Source organism: Barbatula barbatula, assembly GCF_947034865.1.
Source record: "Barbatula barbatula genome assembly, chromosome: 17".
In the NCBI taxonomy this organism is placed as follows: Eukaryota; Metazoa; Chordata; class Actinopteri; order Cypriniformes; family Nemacheilidae; genus Barbatula; species Barbatula barbatula.
Genome location: NC_136780.1, coordinates 12987627 through 13008622, shown reverse-complemented (window position 1 = coordinate 13008622; position 20996 = coordinate 12987627). Strand labels below are relative to the sequence as shown.

The 20996-nt window shown below is 39.7% G+C and overlaps 1 protein-coding gene across 2 annotated transcripts; it reads right to left on the bottom strand.

Moving 5' to 3' along the window:
• Window positions 1–475: 475 nt before the first annotated feature.
• eif4ba (eukaryotic translation initiation factor 4Ba) lies at window positions 476–17708 on the bottom strand. Of its 2 annotated transcripts, none has more exons than XM_079478676.1 (15): window positions 17626–17708; window positions 13536–13679; window positions 10593–10798; window positions 10279–10395; window positions 9983–10037; window positions 9693–9836; window positions 8274–8414; window positions 6228–6425; window positions 5912–6152; window positions 5716–5804; window positions 5346–5586; window positions 5053–5090; window positions 4752–4881; window positions 4481–4553; window positions 476–1310 (listed from the first exon to the last, which is right to left on the bottom strand). In XM_079478676.1, exons 1-15 carry the CDS (start codon window positions 17636–17638, stop codon window positions 1233–1235), a joined length of 1908 nt encoding a protein of 635 aa, XP_079334802.1. In that variant the 5' UTR covers window positions 17639–17708; the 3' UTR covers window positions 476–1232. The 2 variants fall into 2 exon arrangements, with proteins under 2 accessions (XP_079334802.1, XP_079334803.1); XM_079478677.1 differs by having other exon boundaries at window positions 17420–17671.
• Window positions 17709–20996: the final 3288 nt, after the last annotated feature.

Below are 20996 nucleotides of genomic sequence, written 5' to 3'. Positions count from 1 at the left end.
ATCCCTTTAGGACCCCAACGCACACGGCTACCGAGAACCACCAGTGGAGAAACTGATCAAAATAGAAAAATACGAAAGCGAAAGATGCTGAGAAAATGTCATGCACAACACGTGCGGATGTTCAGAGAACATTGGGTTCCTGTTCTCGTCCGCGTCCCACGGCCCCGTCTGCTTCCTGTCAGGGTTGCTGTGCTAAGAACAGAGACCACCCTTTGGGGCCGAGGCTCAGTTAATGGGTCTGAAAGTCCGGGTGAAGGGCACATTCTTTGGCCTTCGTCCAGGTTGTCACACGAAGAAGGGGTGTGAAGAGGAAGAACAGCCATAGTGGAACTGAACTGTTTTGGTAGTTTGATATGAACTGTAACATTGTCAATGTGAAGATTCTGAATCGTTTTGCTTTAATATACTAATCTTACTTTTGTGTAGGAACCAGCATCAGCTTCTGAAGATGCTGTAAATGATGCATGATGCATGCTCAGTGTAGTCTTTTATTATTTTTCAGATGGTACACAGTTTGAATCAATAAGCATTCATGTCACTACCTTTAGATATATGCTCAACCTGAAGCTGCAGCAGTCTCTGTCGCTGACACACTGAAATTCAGAGGAATACTTCATTCCTATTGCACATCAGTCCAAAGGAGTGGCTTTCAGAAAAAAACTAAACATCAAACTGAATCTATTCGGTTCGCATTCGTTTGCTGGCCGTTATTCAGCGGCTGTTATCGCTGAATACAAAACCATTCGACTTGTCAGCCAACAAGAGTTAAGACGTGAATTTGTGTAAATTATTAATGGTGGGCGAACAATGCAGGTCACAGCTGCTGTAAACAATCTTTAGAGGAAGCCCTAACATTTGGGGAAAGAATTGGATTTGCGTCACGTTTCCCCTCGAGTCTACATTTTCCAGCCACTCAACAAGCAAACCAAGCTAGCGATGCACTCGGTTTATGATGTACGCGAACAGCAGCAATTCAATCCTCTCAACGTGTTTTTTTTTTATATCCCCATTAAGTAATTAGTCATAATCATTTATCTTACGTTCAACATTCTCGTACTTGAAAACAAATCCTGTATACTCCCACTAGAGTTTAATACAGTTCTGATGAAGAGGGAGCTTCAAACATTTTTTTTATCTGACAGGACAGAACCCGGTCCGTCAGTGCTGCATGAAACAAAAGCTGTAGGTTTAATTTCGTAATTCAGTTTGGAGCGGCGCCAGTGCAGTTCCTCTTAATCTCCGCCCTCTTCATCGTCTCCCTGCTCACCATCCATCAGCAGGGCTGCATATTTACTGGCTGAGCTAAATTTCTGTTGAAACAAGAACAGACAGTGAGATGTAACCATGAGACATGGTCATATTAGGGACCATTCACATTTCAAGTCTTTTGCGTGTGCATTTTTATTTAAATGTAGACGCGCGACAAGCGCGCTCAAATAGGGAGCGACGCTCCCGTTTGTCTAGACGTGCCGGCGCTGCATCGAGATAAAAAGAATTCAACTTTTCAGAACGCCACAAGCAGGTCATGAGACAAGAACCAACCTAACCATTAAAGACAAGTTCATTGAAGATGGATACATCGAGGATCACAGCATTAATAAATCTAGTTTGCCAGGTTTTTTCAGTGCATATAATCCATATACTGTATCTAGGTCGTCGCGATAGCAACTTTGTGTTTGCCGATAAATTGCATCAGAGATAATTGCGATAGTCGATATTATTGCCATTTTATAAATATTTTATGCCACTGATTAAGTAATGAAAATAAAATAATGCAAGTACACCCCTTTAAAGAACAAGGATCTTTAGATTATGTGTGACATGTCATATTTAACTTAACTATCTGTAAGTCAGGTTTTTCAGGTTATTGTAGATGTGTTGCTGTTTTCGTTACCTCCGTATTTAAACAATAGAGCATCTTGTTCGCGTATTTTGTTTTCATATTAAAGTGTGAGGATTTGACACCAGTCGATAACTATTCTAAACTGGCTTTAGTCATCAGGACAGCACAGTATAAGTCTCTTCACCTGCCGCTGTTCGGCCTGTATGTGCGACTGTCGTCGCGACCCCCGCTTTTTGGCAGCGCTGACAGATACAGCGTCATCGGATAAAATGTTAATGTAATTCATTTATGCAAACAAATGCATATATAAACACAATGGTGATGTAATGCATCACCAAAAACTACCAACGTCAAGTTTATATATCGCGCGATAAGTCACTAAATTGGCTATCGTCAGGACTACACATTTTCTTTGTTTATACCTCCTCGTCTCAAAGGCTAGCGTGGTCCATGGTTTCGTGTGGTTTTAGACGCGAAATGTAAATCGCCCCTTATAAGTGGTGATTTGAAAGCATGATTTTTCATAGTCAGGTAAAGGCTGGCATACACTACACGACATTTACTCAGATTCTGCCCAGATTTTCAGTCTGGACTTGTTGCAGACAGTCTGCATTAGTATGCAGATTTTATTGCGTATTGTATGATGACCTGTTTTTCGCTGCAAACTTTCGAAAAAAGTCTGCAAGTGTGTGATGTCTAGTTTTTTTAAAATCTGTTCAGCTTTTGAAAGTCGTGTAGTGTATTCCACCCTAAAGTGAATTGTCACATCCATAACGGTCCATGTTTCTCTTAAATGGGCACATTACATTTTTTTATATAGTTACTGTTTTTATTGTATAAAGTTTGCTTTTATTGCTTCTGGTTTTTACATTTTAATCACAGAAAACCTAAAAAGAATGTGGTCTCTGAAAAACAGGCATCCTCTTTTGTCACACCCATAACGCATGCATTTTTCCCTATTTTAAAAATGAAACCTAGACTGATATTTTTCAGATGTCTGGACTCTGGGTTTATAAATATTTAAACAGATTATATAGGTAATAAATGCAGTCTTTTTACTCTACACTCAAGTTTTGACTAAAAACGTCACATCCATAACGCTGGCTTTAAAAAAATATTCTTACAGCATTTATTGGATATTGTTAGTTACAGTAATACAAATACAATTGTTGCTTGATGTTGGTTCATTGTTTATCACACATATTTACATATACAACTTTTGATTTAAATAAAGTATTAGCATTTTTAAGAAATGAACATTAAGAACGGGGAATTGCTTTAGAAGCACTGTTCGCTGTTAGTTTATGATAATGTAGGTCACACCAGGAATGAGGAACATGACCATACAGAAGTTTTAAAAGTCAATTTAAGAAAATAGCAGGGTCCACAACACAACCATAACAATATCGTTGAAAGACTTTCATGGCAATTCTTTCCAGCTGAAGAATTCTTTCCAAGGATTGGGAACACAAAAATGTTTGACCTATAATGGGTCAAAGATCTTTATAAAAATAAAGGTCACATCTTTAAGGTCTAGCTCTGTTTATTCCAGGTTAAATTCTTAAAGGTGTAGCTCACTGAATAACTTGCTTTAAAAGAAATGTTTGGACACCTACGAAACCTGAAATAACGCCTCTTAAAACTTACACCTGTTTTTAAACTGCACACTTAATGCACACTTAATCACTTGCACTATTGTTTAGTCTAAATTATTATCTGCTCATATCCACCTGTACATTAATGTTCATAGTGTTAATGTATATAGTATATAGTCATCTGTATATATTGTTCATAGTACATACCTACTGTCATATTTTCATAGAACATACCTACTGTAACTTTTTTTCATAACTGTATAATATTTTCTCAATATTGTATTCTGTATTTATTCTAACTGTATATCCTGCACTTGCTAACTGCACTTCTGGTTAGACCTAAACTACATTTCGTTACACTGTACTTGTATATGTGTAATGACAATAAAGTTGAATCTAATCTAATCTAAAGTCTGGACCATCTGCCTATTAAACTGCTTTATTTGAGCTTCCGTGAAAGCCACATCCTAACAAATTTTGTGTTAGTTTGAAAAAGACTGTCGTCATGAAAAGCCAGATGGGACAGGATGTAAAAACACACCATCACATGTCATTCCAAACCTGTATGACTTCTTCCCCTGCAGAACACAAATGAAGATATTTTGAAGAATGTTGGTAACCAAATAACAGTGACCCCCATTGATTTCCATTGTATTAATTCAAAACCACAGACACATTTCTCAAATATCTTCTTTTGTATTAAACTGAACAGAGAGTGATATACAGGTTTTAAAGCACATGAGGGTAAATAAATGACAACATTTTTATTTTTGGGTGAACTATCCATACGGATAAGGCAACATTTCAGTATTCGCCGAAACATCCTCTGCTTGATACTAGAAATCTAATTGATCTGAATTATGTGTCTAGACTCAAATAAATATTTACATCAAGCTGTATTTGTTTCAAGCCAGGACTACAATTACAGTCTGTGACCTTGACATTACAATCTCCACTTCTGTCTAAATTAAGGCGTCCATTACAGAAATGTTTGATTAGAGAATGTCTGAAAGTAGATGTGGGTGTTAGCTCTGTCACTCACAGGATTCGGAGGCTCCTCATATTTCTTTGGCTCTGGTGCTGATTTGAGATCTTGTTCTCTTTTCACATCCCTTCTGCAAACACACAATAGTCTCAAATGCACATGCGCACTTATTACAAAGACTCTGTAGCTACTGGGAACTTCCATTTTAAATATTACAACGTTGATTTTTAGAATTACAGTAAACTGTCCCTGTAAGAGTTCTCTTTTTGTCAACTAGCGTTTACATTCTCATTTGTTTATCGATAAAAACACAGCGAAACAAGTTGACCTGTCAGTTTCCTTCCGTCTGTCTCGGCTGGCCGCGTCTCCACGTCCCCTGCCTGCTCCAGAGCCCGTGGCACCACCACGACCCCGAGAGGGACCCCGATCTCGGCGAACCCCATCTGATTTGTTTTCATCTGTAAGGAGAGCTGGTGTCTAGCAGTGTGGAGGACAACTCAAGACGAAAATCCATAGTGAAGTTCTAGTCACTTTCACTAGTGAGTTTAAAAAAATGACTTCTATTGACTTTCTCTTCCACGCCTGCATCATTTTCATGTCTCAATAGATTTGCTTCTTACAAATCTGACCTTTACTCTTCAGATGAACATCAGCTGAGCTTGTCGAGCTGAAAAACAAAGCAAAAAACATTTTACACTCTTAAAAAGATACTGAAGTCAGATTTTTTGTGTATTCACGCTGTCTAAAAATCTGGTATTTTCTGATCTAACTGAGCTTTTGATAGTGTCTCAGATAGGGTTGACAATCAAAAATCAAATTTTGGGATCTGAATCGATCGGTTAGGAATTGATAAAAGTCAAAAACGTGGTCTCTTTTCGGGGTCCCAGTTCACTTGCATTGCATTGTGGGTTGACATACTCACCTTTTGGGTGGAGCACTGCTGCTGGGAGAGACGATAGGTTTAGTGTCACTCTCACTGGATCCCGTGCTCATGGAGCTTCTCTTCGCCCAAGCGTTTTCTTTTGGGGGAGGGGCTAGAACGACTTGCAATGGCAGGCCATCCTGCTTAGAGGTGGTTTGGTTTCCATGGGAAGATGCTTCCTCATCATGGCTACTGAAAACCTCGTTTTCCACAGAGCGCTCACTTTCCCGACGTCTAGGCCCTGTCAGAGAGAAGCAAAGGATATCATAGCCCCTGTTATAAGAACAATTAAATTGTAGATAAATCTATTTTATTTTATCATTTAAAATCAGGGCAAAGTCATATTAAGAAGCAAACGCCGATCACTCACCCCTGCTTGACGTGCTTCCTTGTTGTGATGACTCACTTCCTGTTCGTGAGCGCTCGGCTCCCTGGTCCTCACTTCGCCAGCTTGGATGCCTTAGTAAACAGCGTTCATTAGTAAAAGAGAACATGACAAATATCTAAACTCTGTCCCTTGAGTGCTTTTGCTTGTTGTTAATGTCATTTGTGTCTGTGTGTTGTACCTTTCCCTGGGCTTGCGTTCAGGTGCCCTGCTCTTCTCCTCCACCAGCTGTCTCTGCAGTCTCTCCTGTTCTTTCTTTAACCTCTCTTCCACCTCTCTTTCTTTAGCTGCCGTGTCCACCGGTTTGGCTCCCCCGAAGATAGAGGCGGCTCGCCCTGATGGCGCTGGCGGACCGCTGCTCTTGTCTTCCTCTTTGAGAACGCTGCGGGGCTTCAGGTTCAGCTTGGGCCTCTGCAGGGGACCTACACACAGGAGCAGGCTGTTTAAATGACCTTATTTGAGTGACTCATAGCCAAAGGTCAAATGCATAAGCTCACCACTGTCCTCCCGCCTCTCCTCCCGCCTCTCGTATCGGTCTTCACGTTCACCGTATCGATCTCCATAGCGGTCGCCGCTGCCACGGTAATCGTCACGACGGTCGCCGCTGCCACGGTAATCGCCCCCGCGATCGTCGCCATAGTCACGGCGGAAACCGCTTCCGAATGGCCGGCGACCCCCACTGCGAGAATCGTAGCCTGAAATAATGACAGAGAAGACTCTGGATAGAATAAAGTTTATTGATGGCTAAGACAAGAGAAACTTTTGGAATTAAAAAAAAACACACACAAAAAAGGCTTTTACAGGACTGTCAGTAGACTTTTCAAGCCAAAAAACATACAAATTGATCAGCTATAAATTGACAATGTGTCAAAATAGACAAAAAGTGTTAGATTAATACTAATATGGTTAAAACATAATTCTGTGGTAGAGTTGTTACGATACCAAATTTTTGACTTCGATACAATACCCAAGAAAAGTATTTCGATACCAATAGTAAATCCATACCATACAAGAAGAACATACAGGAAGTCATTAAATAATAAACAATGAAACATAATCAAATATTTTTTTATGTACTCTTACAACTCCAGTGCGTTCCTGCCTTGGGCAATGTGGACATGACATAAAAATGCTCAGAGAATTAATTTATTACGAATATATTGAACCATCTGTTTATATTTGACCAAACTCCTGTTGATAGGGTCTAAACATAAAAAAAGTCAGTCTATGAACAAATGTTCTATTTTTAAAAAGGGAAATAAACATGCGTTATGGATGTGACAAAGAATGATGTGTTTTTGGGAGACGACAAACTTTCTGTGGCAAAAAAACGACAAAAGAATTTCTGTGAAATAAAATGCACAATCCTGAAGCAATAATACACAATGAATGGAGAAGTGATGCCTCTTTATAGAACATAAAATAGTGACTTTATTTAAATTTTCATGTGTCCATTTATGAGGAATATGTAGCGTTATGGATGTGACAATCCTGAAAAAAAGGCACCTGACTATGAAAAACCATGCACTAAAAATAAAACAAATGCTTTACAAATTTGAAGAGAGATCTCACATGGGTTTGTGAACCACCAAATGTTAATATCTGTGCTGTTACCATAGTAAAAACCTTTGGTACAAACTAAATATTTTCATGGTAAGGTTGACATTTTCACGGAATTGCCAACTTCCTTTTGAGTTTGTCTTCCCCCTTATTTAAAAATAACTTGTCACCACACAGAACTATATACAGTATGAGTGTCATGTATCAACAGTCTTAAAAGTGTACCTGTCTCAGTGTTTGCTGTCTGCTAATTCATTAAAACATAACATAATTCATTCTGACATGAACTAACAATAAATCTCTTTTTACAGAATTAATTAATTTGTTTATGTAACTTAATAGAAATCTAGTTGTTAATTCATGTGTGTTCATTGATAAATGTTAATAAATACAACTGTTAATATTTTAAATGGATTGAAATATTTATTAAATCGGTTGAAATGAACCATTAAGATGAATAAATGTAGTAGAAGTATTACCCATTATTAGTCCACATTGTCTACCTCATCTGTAAGTCGCTTTGGGTAAAAGCGTCTGCTAAATGACTAAATGTAAAGTTCTTGAAACGGGTGGGTATGTCTGTTGGTGAAATGCTTTGCCAAGCTGATCATGTAGGCTCTTTTGGTCTGCTTTTCCCCCACACGCATTAACTGCTTAACGCATCTGCTTCACTGACAAGTTGGGAACAGACGGAAAGGGCACTTGTGTTTGCTCCCATGACTTTTATTTCGTCGTCGAGAAAAGAAAATTGTACGCGTCCACTGATCATTTTTACTTGATTGTAGTCTACATTTTTATAAATATATATATATTTTTTTATTGATGTATTGCTATACAAGTTTCATTTATTTTCTTTTGTTTTAATTTATGTATTAACATAATGTGTTTTATTTTATTTAAAATAATTGTTTTAATAGTTTTAGTTAACTAAAATAACCTTTGTTTGTTAGTGGAGAATTGTAAGTTAAAAGAACATTATATACCTCTGTCGTAGTCCCTGCGGTCTCTTTCGTCATAACGTTCCCGGTATCTCTCTTTCCCTCCATCATAGCGATCGCTTCCACTGTCCCACCGCTGGCCATCACGGTACCGATCTGAATCATAGCGATCACGATCTCTGGATCCTAAAGAGCACACAGTGATTTAAAGGGGTGATTTGCTGGAAATAGGTGTTTTTCTTTGTCTTTGGTGTGTTATAAGTTGCCAATGCATGTATTAGACATGTAAAATAGCAAAGATTTAAGGGTCCGAACAAAAGATATATTTTATCCAGAAGCGAATGCTCACCCAGACCTGCCTGAAACGCCTTGTGTAACCACACCCCGGCAAATTGACGTCAGCTCGTGGTATGATTTGACTAAGACCGCCCAAATGTAAACGCAAGTAAGGTGGGCGGTCTTGTAAATCTCTTTGTAACGGTCCGTCGCCGGCGCAGCCATGTCGTGGAGACGCTGTGTGTTTCGTTTTGAAACGAAAGCCTCTTTGTCTGCCCTTCACTAGGAAGAGCCAACTAAAAACAAATGGTTACATTTTATGTAGAACACTGTTCGGGAAAAGTACAGTCTGAATATTCAAGTGTGTGCAACGCATTTCACAGATGATTGCTTCACGAATCTGGGAGAGATCAAGACCGGCTATCCAAGGAAGCATTTTGTTAAAAAGTGGGGCAATTCCAACTGTTAAAACTGCGCAAGGACTGTCTGGCTCCTGTAAGTATATTTTAATTGTAAAATACTTTGTTACGGACTAACGCGAGTTGAGTTTGATGTTTCTTTGTGTGCTCTGCAAATGCAAACACGTGCACAGCGTGGAAAAAAAGACAACATAAGTCCTAATAATCAGAAATTATGTTCCAACTAGAGGCAACAAATGTGGTGTTTATAGTGGAGTTTATTGTCTTTGTCGCGACGAGACATGGCGTAACACTGGTTGACCAAGACGGGCCGAAGCACTCGCGGTATTTATTATGTTCCCATTCCCTGCTGTAATGCAAGCTTGTTTCTATCTCACACAAACTCTTTAAGATATATATGGTTGTTTGTTGAGAGGCGTTATATTTCCGTGAAGTATTCGACCAATCACTACACACTAGTGAACTGGCCAATCATAGCACACCTCGCTTTTCAGAGTGATGAGCTTTGTAAAATATCAGTGCGTTTCAGAGAGGCGGAGCAAAGAGGAGATACAAACATGCACATTATGTGGAAAATACAGCGTTTTTAAACCTTAAATCGTCTATGTACATTGTATTATACCTAAAGCAAAGAATAATACTTGTTTTAACCGTGTCGAATGACCCCTTTAAAGGTACATTCATCCATTAAGGTAAGTAGTATGTAAGGTATTTCAGTTTCAAATCTAAAACTGAAATAAAATCTACTCCTGCTCTAACAAACACTCACGCTCTCCAAAGGCGTCATCTCTGCGCGGTCCGTCGTCTACATCAGTTTTAGGCCTCGCTCGCCAGTCAGAATCAGTCTTATCTGGGCCCATGTCGCGGTCACTGCGGTTACGTTCTCTCCCCGACATGGATCGCTCATCTCTCTCTGAGAAGAACACAAAACAGAGTTTCTGTTTAAGTAAAAATGTCACTGTGAACATGAAATTCACATTCACAGTCTCATACACATAATACAGGTTCAAACTTGCATAATACTGCATAACACCAGCGCAATGCAGTGTCCATGCACACCTTTATCACCGGACTGGTCAGCAATGTCTACACGGATCCTACGATTTCCAAGGTTCTAAAGAGAATAAGAAGATGGGTTATTATGAGAACTTTGCTGAGCATTACACAGCGGTGAGCCTGCATCTTGACCGTCCACAAGCGCAGCGGAAGACATACGCCACCATGTGGTCAATAGAAACTTATCCAAACATCAACACTCAGTTTTATAATTCACAATTACAGTCACGGAGTGAATCGGTTATTGACAAACTCGAAAACAAAGTGTTTTAATAAGATGGTTGAATATTGGTTCTCACCTCTTCATTGAGGCTAAGTGCACGCAGCAGAGAGTCCACATCATCAAACTCTGCATAGCCGAAGCCTTTCAACCGTTCTGGGTTACTGGGCTCCCTTGGGAGGCGAACCGCACTCATCTGGATGAACGAAACGTGTTTTAGAGCATATTTCTGCAAACTGATGAAAATTGTTTGAAAAGCTCTGCACAATTTCCAACTAGGTGCACAGGCAAAAATAAATGCAGATGCACTTTGCAGAGCCTATTTTGACAAGAAAAATGTAAATGAACTAAAACTTTCAATGAAATAGGAATGGTGCAGGAGGGAGAACTCACATTCAAGCCACGAAAGAAGTTTTGGATGGATTCCTCAGTGACGTCATAGGGGAGGTTGCCCAGGAAGGCAGTGTAGGGCGGGCTGCGGGGCAGCCGGGAGCGATCGATGTTGGGCTCGCGGGCGGCACGTGGAGCCGTCGGCAAAATGGACCGATCGATAGGCGGTGCACGATACAAGTCATCTTCTGTGTGCCAAGACGTAGTAACTGTAAAAGTAAATTAAACTACATTAAATCATTTTATTTGTTAATTTTCAGTATCAGTTGTGACCACATAACTAATATTCTTACTGAATATAATGATTTATCTAAGGATTTTAAGTATAGACGGTGGTTTAATAAACTAGGGTGAGTTTATACAAAAATCTAAAGTATTTAAATCGTGTTTTTAGTTTAATGCATGACTATAGACTAAACCTGTAAAACGCATGCACACAAACACACTGCTGTCAGAAATTGTGTTTTTACAGTTGACATGTAATAAAAACAGTATAAAACCTGCACTTGCCATAAAAAATAAAGGTTTTTAATTTTTAGCCTTAAAGTCCCTGATCTGGAAGTTGCGATTGTTTTTACTTCTGTATTTTGACGCATTTTCAAGTGAAATTGAATTTGTATCGAGAAAAATTATGTTTTTGTCTTTCTCTGCGATTTGATTGGATCTATAAAAACAGTCGTTGCACTTTGAAATGGAATAGTCATTCCAGGAGGAAATGCATTTTCAGAATTTAACTAAAGATTATAAGGGCACACACATTTTAAAAAGAGAATGACCCACATTGACAAACTTTTTACAATAAACGCTGCAATATTTCACGAAAAAAACTGCATTTTGTTATTTTTACTTTCAATGGGACTTTAACTGTTAACACTAACTGAAGATGAAACAATACAATCTTAAAAGAATAAACACATATTACAATGTAGAAATGCTTGTCTTTTTATTATCTTGAATCAGTCCAAGCTGTGTCCATTTTGGGCTCAGATATGACGGTGATTAGATAAGTAGAGAATTAATATCTAATTAATGGAGTGGAAGTGAATATAATTGATTGGAAATATTTTCCATGTAAAACAAAGTTCAAGAAAGGGAGGAAGGAGGTGGGAACCCGGCGAACGTAATGCAACTTTTAATATAGCAAACAAACAAACCAAAAGTAAAATGCCACACATACATAATACACAACAAAGTCCAGGCCTGATCCTCTCTCATCCTACCTTCCTGTCGCTCGTCCTTTTATGCACCCGAAGCTCCTCCGTGAGAGATGCGAGACCAGTGTAACTCGTAGCTGACACTCATTATAATTTGCGTCACCGGTCTCGGTCATTCCCTCACGGCTCTCATCCCGCCTTGCTTGCTACACCAAGGCTTGCAAATAAGTATTTCATGCCAAATTTTGTTCATGCAAACTCAACTGTCATATAATGAAAGGTACAGAAGTTAACCTGAATTGTATACGTTACTACATCAGTGGATTTTGGTGTGCTTGCCGTACTGCGCACATCTATTGGCATATGACATTAAAGCACAGTGAGAATTATTAAAAAGTTTGATATCTCTCTCGCGTTGAATGCTGATCGGTCTGTGCAACTCAGATGTCAAATGCACATTTTCTGTTAATGGATGACTATGTTAGTGGTAAAGTTCTATAACACACTTCGCGTTGGTCTGGGAAAATGAAGCCCTCCAACATCCTACATGAGGTTGTCGAACATGTCAGTTTGAAGAAACATAAATCGGCGCAATGCTCGTCCAGACACATACATTACTAGCAGCACATAAAATACCTCTCCAACCTGAATGTAGCCTATACAGGACGAACTGTGTTCAGTAATAGAGAATGCCATTTTGTGTTCGAAAGATACATATGTAAGACTCTCCATGGCCTTTTAGTGGACTGTTGAAGTGTTTTTTCACACATAACGTGCAAGGCCTCAGCTGTCGCTTTTTCTCGTAGCGGTACAAATGTTTTGTACAGTCAAGGTCGTGCTTGCATCTCGGGCAGAATAAAAACTTATTGATGTTTCTCATTAATTGGTTCCTCTTATTTACAACTTTAGTTTTGCTAATTCTGCACAGTACCTCTCTGTGCTCAGTGTCTGATATCCTGAAACAAAAATAATATCGTCAAATAACAGAGAAAGCTTTTTTTTCTGGGCACTAGTTCAGTGTTGGCCTGCTCTGCATCCATTTCTCACGTCTCCACACTGCACCCCGCAAGTCACATGACCAAGCACACGCGCCACCGCCACACAAGACAACTCGTTTTTGTTCCTCCCAAAGAAAATGGGCTTATATCACTTTGAATGGATGTCTTGTCACGTCCACGAATGCACTTGTTTCTATAATATCATCGCAACATTTTGCCATTAGTAATCGCATAGCCTGTCATGGCGAAGGCAATATCATTAATCGTGCAGCACTAATTCCATTGCACCCCTGACGTTTTTCTGAAAACAAACTAGTATAATAATTTTGCTGTTAAAATTTATTTTTATAATATAAAACAGCATAAGAGAGATTTAGGTTAATTGTTAGTTTATTTTTGCTTTGACACGTTACAGTTTATTTGTATTTGTGTAAATCAATCTTGAGAAAAAATTTGAGAACTGCCTTACGTTTTTCGGGAATACAAAACCTTCCTTACTTTGTCTCTTAGATTACAGTTTAAGAAAAAATATGGCAGTTAAGAAGAATGTTTTGTGAATTCTTATAAACTCACACTCATAGACCTGTTTAACCAGGTGCGGCAACGCCCCTGTATTTAAATTATGTAACTTTAATCTTCTTGGCAAAAACACTTTATGTAAACAAGGCATATTATACACAATTGACAACTATTGACCTGCATAAATCTCTAAGTGCTAGAACAATGCAGACAGACAAATAACGCAAGGGATGAAATGTGGTTGATGTTGTGGTTTAATCGAGTCTGAATCTCACCGTCTCCCTCCAAGTCATCAGTCTCATCCGCCCAGCTAGTGGGCTTTGTAGGCGCATAGGCTGGAGGAGCATTTCCCCCACTGTCCTCAGCTAAAAAGTCAGTCAGGGTAAGAGTCTTACCCTTCTTCTTAGTCTTATTTTTACCTGTAAAAAAAATACAAAATTGTTTAAAACCAACACGAATATTACTGCAAAAAAAGTTCCACAGTAATACAAATAGCAATTTTAACAAAACAAAAAAACACAATAAATGTCCTTCCAGATTATGGATTATGAACATAGGTCTGGTGTTGTAAAGTATATATTCATTAAATATGTTTGTGATCCAGCTGATATCACAATGAAATAAAAGTTTCTTCTAGATAAATAGAAATGCACTTATGATACACTTAACATTTAGATGAAATCCGGAAAAACGTGTTACTTGTAAAGAGAAACTAAATCTGCTTGGACAACAAGAACAAGCTGGTTATTGACATGCAAAATTCCCTCTCTTATGGAAAGTGTCATGGTTAACACGTGGAGAAGCATTGCTGTGAGTTACTATATGCTTCTGGACTCTGTTGTGGCAAACTGCACTGTTAGGACATTCCAAATGTAATCCGTGTTTACTGTGGGGCGACGACAACCCACCACACAACCAAAACAAAGACTCAACGCTTTAACAACACTATCCCTCTGCCCAATATATGCACAATAACTCAGCCAAGGGGGGTTTAGACTGAAAATGCAAGAAGCTCTTCTCTGCTCAAGTTACCTTTACAGGTCTATGACATGCTGCTATAATTCATGACACCTGGGAAAGTGAAGATGATAAACAGAGTGTTTGTCCCGGGACAGCAAAGACAAATACAGACAGCGCTTGTCCCAGGACAGTGAAGAATATAAACACTAAGAGTGTTTGTCCCGGGACAGTAAAGATGATAAAAACAGAAAGCACTTGCCCCAGGACAGTGAAGATTATAACTTTGAGAGTGTTTGTCCCTGGACAGTTAAGATGATATAGAGTGTTTGTCCCAGGACAGTGAAGATGATAAATACAGACCGCGCTTGTCCCAGGACAGTGAAGATGATAAAAACAGACCGCGCTTGTCCCAGGACAGTGAAGATGATAAAAACAGACCGCGCTTGTCCCAGGACAGTGAAGATGATAAAAACAGACCGCGCTTGTCCCAGGACAGTGAAGATGATAAAAACAGACCGCGCTTGTCCCAGGACAGTGAAGATTATAACTTTGAGAGTGTTTGTCCCTGGACAGTTAAGATGATATAGAGTGTTTGTCCCAGGACAGTGAAGATGATAAAAACAGACCGCGCTTGTCCCAGGACAGTGAAGATGATAAAAACAGACCGCGCTTGTCCCAGGACAGTGAAGATTATAACTTTGAGAGTGTTTGTCCCTGGACAGTTAAGATGATATAGAGTGTTTGTCCCAGGACAGTGAAGATGATAAATACAGACCGCGCTTGTCCCAGGACAGTGAAGATGATAAAAACAGACCGCGCTTGTCCCAGGACAGTGAAGATGATAAAAACAGACCGCGCTTGTCCCAGGACAGTGAAGATTATAACTTTGAGAGTGTTTGTCCCTGGACAGTTAAGATGATATAGAGTGTTTGTCCCAGGACAGTGAAGATGATAAAAACAGACCGCGCTTGTCCCAGGACAGTGAAGATGATAAAAACAGACCGCGCTTGTCCCAGGACAGTGAAGATTATAACTTTGAGAGTGTTTGTCCCTGGACAGTTAAGATGATATAGAGTGTTTGTCCCAGGACAGTGAAGATGATAAATACAGACCGCGCTTGTCCCAGGACAGTGAAGATGATAAAAACAGACCGCGCTTGTCCCAGGACAGTGAAGATGATAAAAACAGACCGCGCTTGTCCCAGGACAGTGAAGATTATAACTTTGAGAGTGTTTGTCCCAGGACAGTGAAGATGATAAATACAGACCGCGCTTGTCCCAGGACAGTGAAGATGATAAAAACAGACGGCGCTTGTCCCAGGACAGTGAAGATGATAAAAACAGACCGCGCTTGTCCCAGGACAGTGAAGATTATAACTTTGAGAGTGTTTGTCCCTGGACAGTTAAGATGATATAGAGTGTTTGTCCCAGGACAGTGAAGATGATAAAAACAGACCGCGCTTGTCCCAGGACAGTGAAGATGATAAATACAGACAGCGCTTGTCCCAGGACAGTGAAGATGATAAAAACAGACCATGCTTGTCCCAGGACAGTGAAGATGATAAAAACAAACAGCGCTTGTCCCAGGACAGTGAAGATTATAACTTTGAGAGTGTTTGTCCCAGGACACTTAAGATGATATAGAGTGTGTGTGCCAGGAAAGTGAAGATGATAAATACAGACCGCGCTTGTCCCAGGACAGTAAAGATGATAAAAACAGACCGCGCTTGTCCCAGGACAGTGAAGATGATAAAAACAGACCGCGCTTGTCCCAGGACAGTGAAGATGATAAAAACAGACCGCGCTTGTCCCAGGACAGTGAAGATGATAAAAACAAACAGCGCTTGTCCCAGGACAGTGAAGATTATTTTATATTTGAGAGTGTTTGTCCCTGGACAGTGAAGATGATAAAAACAGACAGCGCTTGTCCCAGGACAGTGAAGATTATAACTTTGAGAGTGTTTGTCCCTGGACAGTTAAGATGATATAGAGTGTTTGTCCCAGGACAGTGAAGATGATAAATACAGACCGCGCTTGTCCCAGGACAGTGAAGATGATAAAAACAGACCGCGCTTGTCCCAGGACAGTGAAGATGATAAAAACAGACCGCGCTTGTCCCAGGACAGTGAAGATTATAACTTTGAGAGTGTTTGTCCCAGGACAGTGAAGATGATAAATACAGACCGCGCTTGTCCCAGGACAGTGAAGATGATAAAAACAGACGGCGCTTGTCCCAGGACAGTGAAGATGATAAAAACAGACCGCGCTTGTCCCAGGACAGTGAAGATTATAACTTTGAGAGTGTTTGTCCCTGGACAGTTAAGATGATATAGAGTGTTTGTCCCAGGACAGTGAAGATGATAAAAACAGACCGCGCTTGTCCCAGGACAGTGAAGATGATAAATACAGACAGCGCTTGTCCCAGGACAGTGAAGATGATAAAAACAGACCATGCTTGTCCCAGGACAGTGAAGATGATAAAAACAAACAGCGCTTGTCCCAGGACAGTGAAGATTATAACTTTGAGAGTGTTTGTCCCAGGACAGTGAAGATGATAAAAACAGACCATGCTTGTCCCAGGACAGTGAAGATGATAAAAACAAACAGCGCTTGTCCCAGGACAGTGAAGATTATAACTTTGAGAGTGTTTGTCCCAGGACAGTGAAGATGATAAAAACAGACCGCGCTTGTCCCAGGACAGTGAAGATGATAAAAACAAACAGCGCTTGTCCCAGGACAGTGAAGATTATTTTATATTTGAGAGTGTTTGTCCCTGGACAGTGAAGATGATAAAAACAGACAGCGCTTGTCCCGGGACAGGGAAGAGGATTTGCACGAGATCAAAAGTGAAAGCTTGACAGGTGAAACTGTTGTTCCATATGAAACATGCGGTCATCTATATATTAAGACAAACACGGGAAAGTCTGAAGTTAAAGCATCCCCTCCCTACACTCTGCGCTTATTCATACATTTATGCAAGATCGTTTGTTTCGTCAGAGCTTGTCAGGCTTAATGACAATCACTGAAAACCAATGAAATACTGACAACTAAACACAATAGCAATGCAATGAAAACACAAGCATGCAGACACGGGCTGGACTGCACGCGTAACGTTCAATTTCTGTGAAACAATTTAGTGCTATTTGCTGAAATGACGTGTACACGCGGAGTCTGAATAGAAAGTAAATAAACTGCATTACTGTGCGCTCATGCGTTCACACAGCTGCTGGTGCCAGATCTGCGCAGCCTCCCTTGACAACTCAACCGTTTGAAATCACGCAACGCAGCCATGTCGCTTAATACACATCCCGACCACACTTTATGTGCCAATGAAATACATTTATCCAGCACAAATGACACCCGCAAGTTCCCAGCCGGCCCAGCCTCAAATCTCTAAAATCCTCACCTGACGCCGCCATGCTGGAGAACGAGTGACTGTCATTTCCCCGGATGGGGGCGTGGTCAGCTGCCTGACGCCATCGCGCACCCAGAGCCGCGCTCACAACAGGGTGGACAGGTTTTCTGTATTTATTTATTTTTATTTTGTCTTTATTATTTCTTAATCCTTTTTTATCTTCCTCTTTGTGTGCGTTATTGTGTGATCTGTATAATATTGTTACTTTCAAAGATTTCTTTGAATAAAAAAGTAAAAAATAAAGAAAACATCAGGGTGGGCAGTGGATCCTTGTCAGAAGTCGTATTCACTAAATGGTCCTAAAATATAAATCAGTTTTTAAAGTCACACAAGCTGAACTTACATTTTAACCATGAGCATGATCCACAACCCGTGTCTCAATATATTCAATAAATGTTTTTGCTAATCTCGAAAAGATATATTATGCTATTTGTCTTTAGGATAAAGGCTATTTTGTAACGGTATTTTTTTACACGTATCCTGTGTTTTAAGAGTCAAAATATGTCTTTAGGATTACTCGTTTTACATGTTACATAATTACGCCAGTAGGGGACGACAAATGACCATGCTTTGTGTAGCGTCATAGGCATATATACCATGCATCGTTTTGCTTCCGTGCGGTAGAATGGGGGTCGATGGGTGTTGAAAATGCTGTCATCATTTGCTCACCCTCATGTCATGTCATACCTGTATAAATTACTTTGTGCTGATGAACACAAAGAAAGATATTTGGAAGAATTTGAGCAATTTTCAATTCTGTGACATCATTGACTATATTAGGGAAAATTAAATGGTAGTCAAAGGTGCCCCAGAACTGTTCGTGTTCCTAAATTCTTCAAAATGTGTCACTTCGTGTTCAACAGAACAACAAAATATACATTTTGTTTCCTACTATGGTAGTGGATGATGTCACAAAACTGATAATTACTAACATTCTTACAAATATCTTTCTTCGTAAGAAGAAACGGAGCAAATACATTTATATAGGTTTGAAACAACCCGAGAGCAAGTAAATGATAACAGAATGTTTCTTAGGGTGACATATCCCTTTAAGGTCGCTCGATATAAAATGGTCAGTTGTGGCTGAGGCTGATTGGTTCTGGGACCCGTGCTGTTCTCCATATACATGCTGTCCCTCGGAAACATTATTAAAAAACATGGAATTAGCTTCCATTGCTATGCAGATGATACTCGGCTATATATCTCATCAAGACCAGATGATTCCTCCCAGCTATCTAAATTGGCAGAGTGCATTGAAGATATGAAACATTGGATGACCTGTAATTTCTTTTAATTTCTAATAAAACAGAAATATTACTTATCGGACCAAAGACACGCAAACCAAATTTTTCTGATTATAAACTGCAAGTTGAATGATGTACTGTTACTCCAGCACATACTGTAAAAGATTTAGGCTTTATATTAGACAGCAACCTGTCATTTCGAAATCACATCTTAAATGTCATTAAACAGCCTTTTTCCACTTAAGAAATGTTGCCAAGTTACGAAATATTCTATGTGTTGCTGACGCGGAGAAGCTTATTCATGCATTTATGACCTCAAGACTTGACTACTGTAATGCGCTACTTAGTGGTTGTCCTGCATCATCAATAAACAAACTACAGTTAGTTCAGAAAGCAGCTGCCAGAGTTCAAACCAGGTCCAGAAAATACCATCACATAACCCCAATGTTATCAACCCTTCACTGGCTACCCATTAAGTATCGTATTGACTTTAAAGTTCTTTTAATCACTTATAAAGCCTTAAAGGGTCTAGCCCCTACCATAGCCTAAATATCATTTTATTTACTTTATTTTATGAAACCACGCTACGCATATGGAATTACCGTTTTATAAACCATTAAGAAAAAATAAACAGAAATTTTGTTTTGTATGAATGAGATTGGAGACTCATCCGGAGACAAATTAGTGCATAAAAGGTCACCAAAATGAAGTATTTGAACCTCATAATTAAATGCAAAAGGAGGAGAAAAACTGCAAAAAGGTCCACTTTTTGAAAAAAGAACCTCCCCTTTCAACTGGCTGGCTACGGACCTGCATCATATAGCAGAAATGCAGTTTTTTTCAGAGAATGCAGATGCAGAATGTGTAAGAGCTGTGGATGGATCATTTTGAATAATTTGAAGACCGACTCTTTGTTGACAGCTTTCTCTTATTCAGTTTTGCTTTCAAGATTTTATTCAGGTACAGTTTCACATTTTGTTCACTTGCAGGGCAGTAGTGATCTTAGATTTTTATGTAAAAGTATTCTAATAACATATTTTTTTATAATTTTAAATAATATCAATAATTTATATATTGATTTTAATTAAGTAACAATCAGTGCTTGGAATTGCCACAGAATAAGGCCAACCCACAACCCACGTGCTCCCGGTGGTCGACCTTCAATAATGTCAGGTGTTCCCAGTTTATATAGAGTGCGGAATTTCTCTCAACCAGTTGATCAAACAAAACAGAGCATTTCCAGAGAAGACTGTATATTTAAAGACTACCCTTGTGTTGAGGATGTCTTTCAACTTTGTGTGGAACTGATGGCTGGACATAACCTTGTAATGACAAATGCCGTTAATGAAATTTCGGACCTTTACCTGAGACTTTGTCAACTGATTCTTCATTGACTGGAAATGGACGACTAGATTATAACCAAAATAATGTACAGTTGTCGCCGTATAGGCAATATTAGGCAAATTTCAAATGGACATTTAATTTTTACCTCATGGTGTTGAATTACAGCCAGGATTGTTTCTCCCCAAGTAACCTTGTACCTCCGCTGTTGCTCACTGGACGCCTGTGCATGGCTGGACACCTGTGCAGGGCTGGAATGCAGACTGCTGGGCAGGACTAGACAGTGGCCCCCTCCCTTGCTTCTTTGACCGGCCCGACGTGTGGCCAGCTGCAGAGAAGCAGTGGGGGGCGCGACTAACTCCGTGCTGAAGGAGTCCATAAACTGTGATTTTAGCATACATTGCTGGAGGTAACAGTTCCCTTGTCTTTAGTGTTTGTCAAATATACACATGGTGGCAGTGTTGTCATTGAATGGAAAGACCAAACCAAACTGCTGTCCATTTGTACTTGCATGAAAGCTGATAGTTTGCACCTGTGACACTCATAGTTTCATGGTTAAAGTGTAAACCAGATGTTTAAGGTGTGAGTGGCTGTAAAGGGATTGATAAACAACACCAGCAGTCATTTTCTCACCCTTTCACCTATACTCAGTTCTTTCAGAAAAATGCAATGTATTATAGCAATGCAATGTGTATGTCTGCCACAGTTCCTGAATTAATGCTGTGGTGAGGTCATGGCACATGACTGTGGGTTTGATATGAGACGGAACCAACGGGG

Bases quoted from the DNA above. Each gene is read 5' to 3' on its own strand.
- eif4ba (XM_079478676.1), bottom strand. The intron at 10,799-13,535 runs GTGAGATTCAGA...TTACTTTTACAG, and splicing joins TGATGACTTGGAGGGAGACG to TTACTACGTCTTGGCACACA. The intron at 4,554-4,751 runs GTCAACTTGTTT...GTGTGTTTGCAG, and splicing joins AGACGGAAGGAAACTGACAG to AAGGGATGTGAAAAGAGAAC.